Source organism: Chenopodium quinoa, unplaced genomic scaffold (genome assembly GCF_001683475.1).
Source record: "Chenopodium quinoa cultivar QQ74 unplaced genomic scaffold, ASM168347v1, whole genome shotgun sequence".
Taxonomy (NCBI): domain Eukaryota; kingdom Viridiplantae; phylum Streptophyta; class Magnoliopsida; order Caryophyllales; family Amaranthaceae; genus Chenopodium; species Chenopodium quinoa.
Genome location: NW_018743327.1, coordinates 1,818,226 through 1,833,489, shown reverse-complemented (window position 1 = coordinate 1,833,489; position 15,264 = coordinate 1,818,226). Strand labels below are relative to the sequence as shown.

The following is a 15,264-nucleotide window of genomic DNA, read 5'->3' as shown; positions in this document are numbered from 1 at the left end:
CAGAAAAGCCGAAAATTTTCCGGAAAAAATAGAAAAAACAACCCACAAATATCCAGAAAATCCGAAAACAACAAAAAAAAAGATTCATACCTTGATTCCACTGCATAAAACCTCAAATTTGGGTTTAGAAGGCCAAATTCGACTATGAAAACTCTAGATCTACGGTTTTCATGGTCGAATTTGACCCAAAAACCTTCGTTTTAACGATGGTGGACGACGGTGCATTGTGGTTGTGCTTTGACGGTGGTTTTCAACGACCATGAAGCGAAGAGAAAAGAAACTAACAGAAGTAGAGAAGCGAGAGAGAGAGAGGAAGACAGGAAAGAGAAAGAAAAGAGGCAGAGAGATGAAGGAGGAGAACGAAGGAAGGAGGAGAACGAAGAGGAGAGGAGAAAAAGAAAAAAGAGGCGGAAGAGAGGAGAGAGAACAGAAATGAAAAGGGTAGGGTTTCCGGGTTTTGTAGGTTTTTTTTTTTTTTTTTTTTAAGTCAAAATCAGTCGGAAAGGCTTTAAATTCCGTCGGAACTTTCCGACGGAATTAAAATCCCTCGGAAATTACTATGTTCTGACGGATTTTTTTCCCTCGGAATTTTCAGCTTCTGAAGGAAAAATTTCGAGGGAATATTCCGTCGAAATTAGTAAATTCCGAGGGAAAAAATTTCCGTCGGAATATTTCCGAGGGATTTCCCGTCGCAACTCAGCTTTTCCGACGGACTTTTCTTACAGAACCATATTTCGTAGGAAAATTCGAATTTTCCAACGGAATTTGAGTCCGTCGGAAAACAACCTATTTCTAGTAGTGTTACTTGGTTAGGGGTTACTAGGTCGGTCAGGGGTTATTAGGTCGATCAGGGGTTACTCGGCTGGTCAAGGGTTACTTGGTCAGGGGTTGTTACTTGTGTGTTAGCTGGCCACACAGTGTGACCAGTCACACACAAAAGTTTCTGTTAAATTTATTATTTGCATATCCACAAATATGAAATAAATAAAAATTTATATTAAAATTTATTAGTCATACTTCCAACAATCTATGTATACTATTTCAAGTGATTATCTAATTGAACTATGGCTTGATCTCAGAGATCCTTTTTGGAATTTCAAATTTTAAATTCTAATTTTACCATTTAGTTAATCTATGATATTATTGATTAAAGTTTCGTGTTGATTCATTTATGTGCTTGTTAAACTAAGAAATTTATCTTAGAAGAAACAGAGTAACAATTGTTCATTTATATAACATACCCTGACTACACACAATTCACAAGCGCACATCCTAACAAAAGACATTCCAAATTGCGGAACTACAGACCTTCTATAATACACAAATTGTCCAACATACATGATTAACATTGCTCCTAATCATGCTCTAAGTTACCCTGCTGTTGCTTCACAAACATTTGGAATGGTCATCAACCCGTTCAACAGCGAGGGAGCAGTAGACATAGCATGATCAATAAGCGTTGCGCCCGCTTCTTGATGCATCATAAGCTGCCTTAACTTGGATTTCACCTCTGTAGGCATACGAACAGGGCGATAATTTTTGCCAAGAAGAACAACAACTGATTTTGCTTCTAGAATCGGCTGTTATACAAAAGGTTGTGGAAGTTGTTAGTTAATTAGCAAGCTAAAACAACAATAACAGCTAGTAAAAGAGTAAGAAAAAATCAAACCTCGTTATTTGGCAACTTGTAGATATAATGCTCAAAGAATATACGAGCAGCTGAGGATTCTGAGACCTTCACCTTTAGAACAAACTTGTCTCCACTCTGCATTACACGAAATAAGCACGCAAGTGCGTCAGTAAGGTATTATTATAAAATTTCGTCGGGTGGCCAAGGGCAAGTCATAACTGAATATCATTTACATACACGAGTTAAGGGGCGGAGCCACCATAACAATATAATAATGGAGTCAATTGACCTCATTTGAATTTTAAACCTTAGAAAATTTCTCTACAAGATTCAGGTATTATTTTACATAATTTGTTATAAAAATTTCAGCTATTATAACCAATACTTTTTATTTTGTACCTAGTAAATACTATATTAAAACCGTCAAAACGAGGGCGCCCCCGTAACTCACTGTGAGAAACGTTTTTGTTTCTCACAGTGACAGTTTCATAAATAAAATGTACCACTTTAGTCACGGTGGTACATTTTATTTACGAAATGGATGATAAAATTGTACCACTTTAGTCATGATGGTACATTTTATTTACGAAACTGCCACTGTGAGAAACAAAAATGTTTCTCACAATGAGTAACACAGATTTACTGCGTCAAAACGGTCTAAACAATAATGTACAAATGGAGTATTTAGGTTGAAGCATACCCTAAGTTTGGGTTGTCTGTCAATGATAACCAATCCCAACATTGACATGATATTCATTCCCTCCGTTATTTCAAGTACAACTCTTTCCTCTCATATGCATATCATTACAAAAAATTCAACCCAAACTTCTAAAAAATTATGCCGGTCAAACAGGTACACTTAAAAACTAAACAAGGAAGTACTTTACTTTCTACTCTCAATAATGCAAAATAAACAGCCAATAATGATTCAATGAATAAGGTCGAAATGTGCATATGTACCTTAAGTGGTGCGAGGAAAGTGTGAGAAAGTTTTGACAACGCTAAAGCACCGCCGTTGCTCTCCACTGTTTTAGCATCCAGACCAATGCTTTCTAATATCTCATGATGTGCTGTGTATAATTTAATAAACATCAATGGATGTGTCAATTTCCATAAATAGTCACATTTTAATAATAAATGACTCACTTTCCTTTTCTTTTTATTAGGATAAATCATTGTAAAGTTGTACACTTTAAAAAAATAAAAAGAAAAAATTCCTATTTTTTTAATCCCAAAGAGGCTAAAAGCAGAACATGCATGTCATCAATACACCTTAATATATACTTCACATATTTTTACGTTAAAAAATAATATTAAATTTAACTTACACCCTACCATATAACTAACATAAATGCATGTTTTTGTAACGTAGTAGTATGTACGTACCAAGTTGACAATAACTCGAATAGACTGCATTGTTAACAACACCATATTGATCCAATTCATAGTCCCGTACTTTGAGTTCGATCTCTAGAAACCCACTCATCCTGGCAATAAGAATACACATGAAATATTCAATTAGTAGACTGTTATTAAGAGTGTCCAAAAACATAAATAACTAATATTACTCCGTATAGACTATGACTTTCACCAATTTATCTCTTGTTATATACAAGCTAAGATTAAGGAAAAACTTAAATTATGAATGTGGTGAACAAATTTAAGTAATTAACTAGAAGAAAAGGAATTACTGATTGGGTAAACATTGTTGAGGGCTAAGTGAGGAACGATGTGGTGGGCAGCATCGGAGGCTAAAATCGGACGATTGGGATAGGGAGAGAGGTTGATTACTAGAAAAAATTGGTTGACGACAACAAAAATTGAAGGAATTAGGTTTTGCATGTGACATTACATGCGTTGGTGTGACTGTGATGAAGCTAGAAAGGGCTTGTAGTGTAGTCATTTTTGGTATAAGTATCATTGTGCGTAGTTAGATAATATATATGAAGAGTGAAAGAAAAGAGGATGATGGAGAAATGTTTGCAATAGCTTGTGACATTATATAGTAACGAGCCATAATTAGAACATTTTATCATGTGATTAGTAAAAATAATAGTCTATTAGTAAAGTAAGCAAATAAAAAGAGATATTAGAGGGAGAAAGTGAGAGGAAGATGAAGAAAATCAAAAGGACGAGAGATCATTGGAGGAAATAAATAAAATTATCCGAAATGATGATGTTTTAGTCACGTTTGGTTACGACTTAAAAATATGGTTTTAAAAATAAGTCAATGAAAAAATCTTTAATTTATTGGCCGAATACATTGTCAATGTATATTGTTTCTTATTGAGAAAACATTTATTATTCCCGTTCCAAAATAATTGTCTCACTTGAAATTACACAGAGTTTAAGAATAATTTATTTAATTGTAGGATAACTCGTATTATTTTTCTTTCAGTTGTTTTTTAATGTCCCACTATGATAATTTTTACATTATTCACTTACATTACTTTAGCTAATGTTTGTGCTTTATACATAAGACTATATATGGTTATATTAGTATATAATTTGTTAGAATCGTATCAATACATTATTTTCGCATATTAACTTTTTAAAATCTACTATTAAATTTTTATTTGTCGATGTTTTGCATTATCAAATGTCATGTGTTGGTAAAATTAGGGCACTTTGAAAATATAAAGGGACCATTATATCCTTAAAAATGAGTGATTAATGATCCCTACATTTTAAAAAGTATGAGATAACACTTATAATTAGTGTAAGGACAATTATATCCTTAAAAATGTTTATTTATCTATATGCCCCTATTAATGTGATGTTAATTGGCTTTAAGATTTCCTTATGTGATTTAATGATTTATCTCTTATGAATAGTGTTTGGACAATTATACCCTCTAAAATATTTATTTACTTATTCTCCCTCATTAAAGTTATTTTTTTTAAAAAAAAAAAAAAAAAAACTCCTAAATTAGTGTGCGGACATTTATACTCCTAAAAATATTACATATGTTGTCAACCACTAAAAGAGCTCCCCAAAAATAACTAGTTTTAATAAAAGGAGGATAATGAAAAAGAAATATATTAAGTGGATATTGTCATAAGAAAGAGAAAGTTGCATGCTTAACATATACTGAAGTAATTGATTCAACTCTTTTAAAACGGTCAACAAGACAAATGCGTGATGCATTCTTTTTGGAATGGAAAAATTATAAAGCATTAATCCGCGTTAAACCAACCTATATAAAAGGAAATTTCTAGGTATTTCCGTATATTAATAAAAAAATAACTTAGGATAGTAAAAGCAAATCAGTTAAGAGCTAAGTGTTCCACGGCGGAAAACTTTGTGATTAATTAATGTCCAAACTTCATTTTACTATATCTATTTATTTATACAAAAGAGTTTACGTAAGTTGAATACTTAGGCTTTGATGTTGGGATGGAAAACCAGGGTGGCTACTTATGTGCAGTAAGTAGTTTATGCAAGCTTCGGCTTTGATTGCTTTATTTGCGTGCAATAGAATAGAGATAAAAATACGAGTATTTTATTTTACTAATCTAAACTAATCTAATATATATATATAAATAAAGGAGACATTTTTGGAGAGCATTCGGCGTGCCACATAAGCAAAGGTATATTGTCGACCAATTAAAAATTAGATTTCTATTTTATTTTGGAATTAAAAAGTTCGTTTGCCACCTAAACAAAAGTGACGAATGAGATTTAAGAATTTTTCCACGTAAGTAAAAACAACGAATATTGATTTATTAGGATTTAATTTACTTAAAAAACTAAAAATTATCTTTTAAAATAATCATCTTTAGATATAGGATTTATATACCTACTATTATAAGATAAATTTTGATAGTTTTTATGATAAAAAATAAAATTTCGTATCAATACAAAACCAAACCAAGCAAATTTTGTGTCATTAATTTTGTGTCAGTTTTATTAGGTCATCAATGGTTGGGTACGTAATTCTTAGCCTAATTTTTAAAACCCATGTTTAAATGTATATTTGTGATTATTGCTTAAATTGTGTTTATTTGGGATACTTAATGATTACATGTTTATGTTTTGTTTACTGAATTTTGTTTTTACATGCAGATCTAATTTAATTAGAGAATTATATTCGAGCAAAAATCTATAGAATATGAAAGTGTGAGTTTCTCGCCTGATGATCCTATTGGATGAGGAGGTATTATATCATTATAAATCGTTTACATTTTTTTAACCTTTTAATGAACCTTTTAGTTTTTATCAATTAATTTTATGATTAAAACAAATTTTTTGTGATTTATGTAACTTAGTTAAGTCATAAAATTAACTTAATTTTTTATTTTTAATTACAGGGTGATTACGTTCATGCCTCAGTTAAATTTAACTTTATTCTACAATTTTGTTCAAAATTGATTGAAGGAAAAAATTTACTCTATTAGATACTTTTCAGTCGTCACAAATAAGAAGCAATATCACATGCATTGTCAGCGACAATAAAATAATGATTCAATTTTCCAAAATACTATTGTTTGGGCAATTGGGGATGATGAAAAAATTCCAATGCATAGATTTAATTTTGTATAATTACAATTTTTAGATTAATTTCACAACAATTATTCACTTTTTGGTAAATATTTTAATTTATTTTATAAAACTATAAAGATTAATTTTATATAAATTTTATTTTTGATAACATGTTCTATTTATCCTTTTTTATTAGATGGAAGAGATATTGGTGTGAACAAAGTTGTTGATCCTATCGAAATTTTTTTTCTAATACAAATTTTTTTACATCGAAATATTACATCTAATAACTATTATTTTTAATGTTCAAAAATATTATGAGTATGATAATTACAAAAATTATTTTTATGAGATTTTATGTATAAAAAACCGTGGGATATTAGGATTTATATTATTAAAAAAATAAAAATTATCTTATGAAATTAATGGTTTTATCTAAATACCCGATTAATAAGATGTTTTTTCATAAATAAAATTTAAAACTTACAATGCAATAAAAAACTTTACCTTCTTTAAACATTTTATGTCTAAAAATTTGAAAAGACAGATAATTTGTTATAGATCAAGAGATCACAAGATATATACAAAATTATACATAGATTTGAGAGTTTAATTTCAAGTGTAAAAAGCAACTAATAATGATTTAGGATTTAAATTTTTTTAAAAATAAAAAATTATTATCTTTTCACATTAAAGATTTTATCCTAATATGTAATCAATGAAATATCATATTTTCATTTTTTTTAAAGATATCATATTATTGTCACCTAACTCACAACAACGAATAAAATACAAAACAACAATAAATTAAGTCGCATTATAATTTACATTAAAAAATTATACTTTTGTAATTGGCAATATCATTTTAATTAAATTATTATTTGTTTTTGTTTTTTTTTTTGTCTGAAATTATTAAATTGTAAAATAAATCAAATAATTATAAAAAAACAAAAAAAAAACTTAGAGTGTATAGAAAATATCTTTTCTTGAGATATATGTATGGAAAATCGTGCATCGCATGAGCTTTTATTTAGTCTATACAAAAGGATGACAAAAGTACAACTCTTGCATAAGTTGCATGACAGCATGATGAGTTGCAAAAGTCCTAGCATTACGCAAGGTCGCAACACATGATTATTGCGGGCCTCAATCCAAGCTGGCCGAAGTGATCTGAGTTGATCCATATTCGGCCCATATAAAAGTCAAGGTATTGAAAATGTGGAAATTACCAAAAAAAAAATAAAAATAATTCATTATTTTTGTGAGCAAAAGTCAAATTTTGATTTATAATTGACAGACCATTTGTTTTTTTTCAATCTCTGAAATTTGAATAAATAATCAACTAAATCAAGCAAAATTCCCCATAAAAATTATTTACAAAGATCATTTTACCAAACAAACCACAATTCACATAATCACATGGTCAAAAAGGTTCAAATTTCATCAAAAAGACAAAAACCCAACAACATTAACAAAAGGTTCAAAGTTTACCAAACAAACAACAACAAAATCAACCAAAGTTTAATATAATAAACTAATTAGACTGAATTAAATTGAAGATTAGAATTTTAAACTAAAAATTAGAAATCAACTTACTAGCAAAATGAGAATAGGAGATTAGACTTTAGAAGAAGCGACGAAGCGAAGAACGGTGAGCAAAGAGGACAGAGCACAGAGTAGTGGAGCAGTGGAGCAGGGCAGCAGGCGAGCAGCAGCCAGCAGGCCAGCAGCACAACCAGCACTGGAGGCGTGAGCAAGCTAGCGAAGTCGCGAAGAGCACTGTCAAAGTGTCAAACATTTCACAAATTCACAATTCAGAATTTCAAATAATGCAAAATTCTCTGAAATTGAGTTGATTATTGAACAATTAGGGATTTAGGGTTCAAATTTAGTATTACTAATTCATAACTAACAAGTAATATCAACAATTAAATAAATAAATAAACAAAAAAAAGCCGAAAGATGCATCTACTAACCTGAAATTATGCGAAGAGGAAGACGAAGCGAACTAGCGAAGAGGCGAATTGGAGTTGGAGATGATTGATGAAGGATTAAAAGGAAGAGGCGAATTGGCGAAGAGAAGAACTGAAGAAGGCTAGGGCTTGAAATCAATTCGTGATTTGGTCATTTGGGGAAAACTGATTTTAGTTTTTTTTTTTTTTTTTTTTTTTTTTTTTTTTTTTTTTTTTAAAAAAAAAATAACTTAAAATTTTTTTTGGGCCTGGTGAGTCACTTGACCCACCAGGTCTAAGCCCAAGTCGGCCACTGATGATATGGGGTCACCTTGGCGGAGGCCCCTCTCCAGAACAAATGCACTCGATGCCTCTCCATTTACTACAATCGTGTGTGAGACTGTAGAAACGCAGCTCATAACCATAAGAACCCAATCAGCATGAAAGCCCATAGTCAACATAACTTTCTCCAAAAAAATCCACTAGACCCTATCGTATGCCTTGCTCATGTCAAGATTGACAGCCATATTTCCATTATTTCCTGAATTCAAACTGTTCATATAATGGAACATCTCAAATGCGATCAATGTATTATCTGTGATCAACCTTCTCGGAGTGAAGGCACTTTGATTCAAAGATATAACATCTGGCAAAATTAACTTCAGTCTATTTGCCAACATTTTTGAGGCTATATTATATATCACATTGCAAAGGCTAATAGGCCTATATTCTTTCATAGCAGTGGGATTTTTAATTTTTGAAATACAAACAATATGGGTATTATTAACTCACGACAAATCAGACGTACCATTCAGCATAGAGATGACATACTCTAACACATCCTTCCCAACTATATGCTGGTGCTTTTGAAAAATATTTGCATTCATTCCATCTGGACCAGGAGCTTTACTTGGATGCATCTGGAAAAGTGCAGTATAAACCTCACCCGGATCAAAAGATCGGATGAGACATTCATTCATTTCTTCTGTCACTCTCCCTGAACGCCAGCAATAGTTTCTTCATAAAACTCAGGTCGTATTGAGGTGAATAAATTCTGGAAGTATCCCTGCGCTACACTCTGCACTTCATCCGGATTAGTCTTCCACACCATTTTCTCATCATAAACACCTTTGATAAAATTCCTCTTTCTCCTTCTGGATGCCTTGATATGAAAAGAATTTGTATTCTGATCTCCGTCACTTAGGCTCAATATCCTCGACCTCTGTCTCCACATTATTTCTTCTAAATGCAGCAAATCATCAAGATTGTTTGACACTCTTTTTCTTACCTCCACTACTCTCTCAGTTGGAGCACAATTGTCTAAGTAGGCCAATCTTTCTCTTGCCTTTTTTAATTTTCGTCTGTATATGCCCAAACTCCTCCTAGTACCACTTCTAAAGAGCTGTAACACATTCTTTAATCTTCACAATGACATCTGCTGCATTAACCAGCTCGCTATCTTTACACCATGCATCCTGATAACTCTCTCACACCCCGGAGATGTAAGCCACATATCTTCAAACCTAAATTTCTTCTTTTCACCCCCACCAGAAGGGGCATTTGTTATGGGTCCAGCCCAATTGAAGTAAAATGTATCTTGTTTTGGTCCATTTACTTGGTCCATTTTTATTACATTTTACTAGCTTGAATTAAGTCTAATTTAGGGACTTTAGTTGTGGCTTCTTCTAGAAGCTTTTGGGGATGACTTTTGTGGCTTCTCTTGGAAGTTTTAGATGGAAAATCTTGTGGTAAACAAGTGACCAAGTGAGGCAGCTAGCAGCTGAGCATACACACAAAAAAATAGAGAGAGAGTTAGAGTTCTTTTACAAGAGCTTTCAACTTCGGAGTTTTTCTGGGAAGCCTTCAAAAACTGGTTGTTTTCAGAGTTTTCACCGTTAGATCGTGCTCAAATTTTGGAAGCTTGTTCCAGACATCAAGGGCTTCATTTTGGACGGCTGGATCGTTGTTTTGAGCTCTATTTTGGTCGCAGTCGTCTCTGGACGGAACTGCTGTTTTTTGGGTGAATTCTACTCTTTTGCTCTCTAATTTTTGATCTCTTATTGTTTATTGTTGTTGGTGGGTTGTGAATTGTTGTGAACTATATTGGGTTCATTTTACCCTCAATTTTATTATCAATAAGAGAATATTAAGGGTGGACTCCTCAAGAGGTCCCGTGGTTTTTATCCTTCGCATCGAAGGGGTTTTCCACGTATAATTCGTGTGTGTTACTTGTATTTTATTCCGCTTATTATTGATGCTTTGTGAGTGAAATATTGCTGTCCATATTTCATATTCGTGTTGTGTGATATTTTGGATTGATTGGTTTGGATATTTGGTTGGTTGTCTTAAGTTGGTGATTCTTTGAGTGTCGTAGTGACCTCTTCCGATCCCTACAACATTTGTAATTTTAACAGGAACATGGTCAGACCTGTCTCTTGGAAGGCTAAAAACAGCAACATGTGAGATTGAAGTAATCCAATCAACAGACGCAACCGCTATGTCAAGACGCTCACAAATACCATCCGGATCAGCCTGCTTATTCCACCACGTAAATAATTCTCCATTGTACCCTAGATCTTGCAAACCATAGTAATCTAGCGCCTCCCGAAAATCATCCATCTCACGCTGTGCCCGAGGGGCACCACCCTTCTTTTCAGCTTCAAAAAGAATTTGATTGAAGTCACCAACAACCAACCATGGCAAGTCAGACATACTATACAAATTTCTCAAAAGCTCCTAGTAAAGAAATTTTTGGGTGTTGTAAGCCCACCCATAAAATCCCGTGAGCCTCCAAATCTCATTATTAAATAAGCCTCGAACAGTATAGTCGATATGATGGGAAGAGGATGACAGCACCACAACATCAACATTATCAGACCTTAGTAAACCAAGACCACCCGACCTACCCTCCGAATCCACAAAATGGCCAAACTAATAAGAAAGACGATCTTTAACTCTATTAATTATTCGAACACCTAATTTAGTCTCCATTAAAAAAATCTCCGGACCCTCTGTATTCAGCAACTTTCGGAGCCTACCAACTGCTCGAGGGTTGCCAAGCCCTCGACAGTTGTAGCTTATTAGGATCGGCGGGATTGGTCATCACCAATCTCCGCCATTATTTCATTGATATTAGAGATCAAATTACCACCACTCGACAAAGGAATAGCTACAAAACTCGAGTCATTAGGATTGTCTTACATATGAGTATCAAAAATAGGTTCATTATTTTTCCCAGCCGATGAGGCCATATTAGTTGACATTCTCTCCAATCTCCGTCTTTTCAAGAATCTGGAATTGCTCTCTTACATATCAATATCATCATCTGCAAAAACTTCACCAGTCTCCTATCCTTCTTTTGCCACAGGATTATCATAAACCATAGCAGCCCCTTTGATTAAAGCAACTCCACCACTGCCTGCCTTATTCGCGAGGGAGCCCCATTTTCTCATAGTGAAAACATTTTTGTAAATAAACCAACAATTTTATTCAATTTTATTCAATTGTGGAGCCCACAATAATGAAAAAATTAGTTGATTTATTTACGAAAATGCCCCCATGAGAAACAAAAACAGGGAATTTCCCCTTATTCGCCCCTGTCAAAGTTTAGTTTTAACTTGGCCTTACTTTCTCGTAGACTCCCTGTGAACTCTTGGCACATCTTTAACTCCTCTTCTTTTTTATGGTCAACAGTTCTCCTCTTTCTCATAGGTGAAGCTCTCAGTCACATCCCATAAAGTAATTCAGAAACAGGGGTCACGTCATCATATTTCATACGTTGTTGACATATACTGGTTTAATGCATCCATCAGCTTCTCATAAGAGAATTTTATGAGTTTACTTCCATTCGAGGTAGCAATTCGCATACGTCTCCTAAGCAGTTTATCCAACTTCAAATCCACCCTGAACCGCATAAACTTGCTCCACCCTATCGGATCAGACTCATCAATTCAATAAATCTACCAATACTTGAGGCCACTGAGACTTTGTAAATAGACTTAGTGCGTTTATTTAGAGGCACATCTTCAGCTTTGACCGACATTCTTATCGTATCAAAGGAGATTTCTAATGGCTGAACTCCTTCCTCAATCTTCTTCAATAGCACTTTGATTTTATCAGTAATAGAAAAGAATTGAAAGATAAATAATTTGTTCTCAATTTCACGAACAACAACCCCTTTCATCAACCTCCAAGCGATCCTCAACGTGTTCTGCATCGCCTCGAACAGGGTCAAGGTCAGAAGCATTCCAACAAGGCAAAGCCTAAGTTGTTTTGATATCGTTTCCGTCTCTTCATCTTCGCAGTATATAATTTCCTCCTCCTCTTCTGTCAGGGTTAAGCCATTTTCCATCTTGGAAATCAATCCAGCCAATCAGTCTCGCGGACCAAAAACCAATACTTATGCAAAGATTTTTCAGCAAATCAATCGTCAGAAAATCTCACCTCTTATATCCAGAAGGAAGAAAGACACTCCACGAAGCAAAAACCCTGGTAAGCCCTAGCTTAGCCTCGAGAGAATAAATAAGAAAGAGGGAGTAGCGGATTAATTCAATGGTTCGTATTAGTTTCCCATATAACACCAATTGTTCATCTTTTTTGTGGAATCAGAAATTTTGATTAATTATTTTTTTTTAAATGTATTGGGCCGGAAAATGTTATCGATGTATTATCGCGTGAGTTGTAACAATTATTTTTTCAGGTAAAGATATTTTCCTAAAATAGTTAAATTATTAAAAAATAACAAATAAAGCTTATCAATCAATTAATCCCTTGTGTAAATTCCTCCAAGATAATTAATTGACCAAAAGTTTATTTATTAGGTGGAAAACAATGTGGCTAATTAACAGAGGGGACCTTCCACCGGGGCCATTTGGGACCCGGCCTCCGGTAAATTATTGTAATTAATTAGTTAATGAACTTAAATAACCTTATTTTACTTATAAAATATTAGGACATAGTGATTAATTTTGAGCGAAAGGTAAAAGATTTAAATCTCGGCCCCTCTAATATTTTTAGCCAAGATCTGTCTCTGCTAATTAATGTCCTAATTAAACTTTATCTCATTTTATTATACGTCATTTTTTCTGAATATGTACACCCTACAATACATGAGAAAGTATTAATTAAATTGACGTAATAAGGCCTTGCATATTTGCATGTGACGTTACATGCATGGCTATGACGTGAAGCTGAAAAAGGATTGCAGTATAAGCAATTTTGTTGCAAGTATTCTTCATTCTCTACTTATGTGTAGATGCGTAGACTGCATGTGTAGTAACTAGTAAGATATGAAAATTTTAGGGATTTGTTAAACATCGCCCACAAATTACTACATAAAGCCCACAAAATTCACTTGGTTTCCCAAAATTGCCCTTGACCTTAAAAAAAAAAAAACACTCACACTCTCATCACTCACACTCTCATCACTCACACTCTCATTGCTCATCTTCTTTCAACCTCTCTAAAAAAAAAAAATTCAAAATAACGGCAATGTCGAGGCGGCAAGGCAAGGAAGTGGCGGCGGCGGCGGAGGGAAGGATGTCCCAAGGTGGAAAGGTATATTTTGTTTAAAAAAAAAAAAAGGGGAAAACCGCCGTGAACGCGGTGGGGCGCCCTGGCTGGACGCCCAGCCGGCGGTGGTGGCGCCAGATGCAGACGCCGCCACCAGTTGGCTGGCGCCTTGGCTGGACGCCACCGCCACGGTTGTGGCGTTTAGTCTAAGCGCCGCAGCCGTGGCTGTGGCGTCCAGCCCAAACGCCAGCCAACTGGTGGCGGCGTCTGCATCTGGCGCCACCACCGCCGGCTGGGCGTCCAGCCAGGGCGCCCCCCCCATTTTTTTTTTTTTTAATTTTTTTTTTTAATTTTTTTAAAAAATTGTTTTTAAATTTTTTTTTTTTTTTTTTTTTTTTTTTTGTAATATAATTTTGAATTGTTTTTATATTTTGTTGTTTATTTTTATAAATTTTTTCAATTTCGTTGTATTTTTTCTACGTTTATATTTTGTTTACTATTATTTGTTTGTTTTTAGTGTATTTGATTTGCGATGATGATTATTTATCGTATAAATTTTTGTATGTTTATATATTTTAAAATTTTGTGTAGGGTCGTCATGGTGGGGGGAAGAATATAGAGCTTCTTAGTAGAAGTTATTCAGTGGAGAGATCGGGGCATAGACATGTCAGATCCCGTGGTATTTCGGCCTCAGTTCGTAGAGAACGGATCCACCGTCGGGATGAGGATGACGATGACGATGATGATGCTGAGGAGGGTGACCAGGAGGAGGAGCAGGAGGAGGGCGCAGATGAGGATGAGGATGTGGACGATGGCAGTGGACCGTATGATGATTACGGTCCATTCAGTCAGAGGGTTGATGACATGTACGAGACGCATATGGTGGAGGTGCGTAAGGGTAGGGGTGGTAGGTTTGTTAGTAGATCTGGCACATCATCTGCGTCCACTGTCTCTGGGGCAAGCAGGAAACGGTCGAGGGCGGGTAATGATTCTTGGGTTGTTAGGAGTGAGGTGCCCGGTGGGCCTGTTGACGGGAGTGTGATTCCTAGCTTTCTAGGACACATAGCTGCCCGTATTTGGGAGGACCAGGAGAGGCCTTCAGTTACGGGGTTGTTGAAATGTCATACCCGGGAAAAGACTTGTAGTTTTTTGCGTACATGGGCTGAGGCCTGGCCGGCGGAGAGCGAGATGTTCGAGCGACTGGAGGGCACTGGGGTGAAGCACGTTCCTGCCACCATGCACGATAAGATTGACAGTACGCTGATCACGGCTTTCATTGAGCGATGGCAGCCGGATACAAACTCTTTTCACCTTCCGTTCGGTGAGATGACGATCATGTTACATGACGTCGAGGCCATTCTGGGGATTCGTGTTGAGGGTAAACGACTTTGTGCTGTGGCTGATGCGGGTCAGGCAGATTCGCTGGCGGAGTTGTTGGCGGTGGACAGGGCTGCACTGTACACCGAGGCGCTAGGTGTTTGGGAACACGGAGGTGTGAAGATCGCATCTGTGTTGCAGCGGTGTTTGTACCCGAGTGCACGTAGGACGCCCGACGCACAGCTGAGTGCTTATGTTTTTCTACTCCTCGGATGTACCTTGTTTCCGGATAAGAGCGGCGGAAACAAGCTCAGGCCACGCGACATCGTAGAGGCGTGTGACCCCGACAGTGTAGGCCAGTTTTCCTGGGGA

The 15,264-nt window shown here is 35.1% G+C and overlaps 2 protein-coding genes across 2 annotated transcripts; both read right to left on the bottom strand.

Annotated features, from left to right (window-relative positions):
• Nucleotides 1–1,199: 1,199 nt before the first annotated feature.
• LOC110737335 (acyl-acyl carrier protein thioesterase ATL3, chloroplastic-like) lies at nt 1,200–3,751 on the bottom strand. The gene is made up of 5 exons (XM_021917693.1): nt 3,322–3,751; nt 3,017–3,117; nt 2,591–2,700; nt 1,670–1,765; nt 1,200–1,580 (listed from the first exon to the last, which is right to left on the bottom strand). The coding sequence occupies exons 1-5, from the start codon at nt 3,549–3,551 to the stop codon at nt 1,371–1,373; spliced, it is 747 nt and encodes a 248-aa protein (XP_021773385.1). The 5' UTR covers nt 3,552–3,751; the 3' UTR covers nt 1,200–1,370.
• Nucleotides 3,752–9,052: 5,301 nt separating this feature from the next.
• Nucleotides 9,053–10,776, bottom strand: LOC110737458. The gene is made up of 2 exons (XM_021917818.1): nt 10,493–10,776; nt 9,053–9,485 (listed from the first exon to the last, which is right to left on the bottom strand). The coding sequence occupies exons 1-2, from the start codon at nt 10,774–10,776 to the stop codon at nt 9,053–9,055; spliced, it is 717 nt and encodes a 238-aa protein (XP_021773510.1).
• Between the last annotated feature and the right edge of the window lie 4,488 nt (nt 10,777–15,264).

Coding starts and splice junctions, on each gene's coding strand:
- LOC110737335 (XM_021917693.1), bottom strand. CDS start 3,551: ATGATACTTATACCAAAAATGACTACACTACAAGCCCTTTCTAGCTTC. Junction 1,766..2,590: donor CTTTCCTCGCACCACTTAAG/GTACATATGCAC, acceptor CGTGTAATGCAG/AGTGGAGACAAGTTTGTTCT. Junction 1,581..1,669: donor ACAAGTTGCCAAATAACGAG/GTTTGATTTTTT, acceptor TTTGTATAACAG/CCGATTCTAGAAGCAAAATC.
- LOC110737458 (XM_021917818.1), bottom strand. CDS start 10,776: ATGTCTGACTTGCCATGGTTGGTTGTTGGTGACTTCAATCAAATTCTT. Junction 9,486..10,492: donor TTTAGCCTTCCAAGAGACAG/GTCTGACCATGT, acceptor GTCATTGTGAAG/ATTAAAGAATGTGTTACAGC.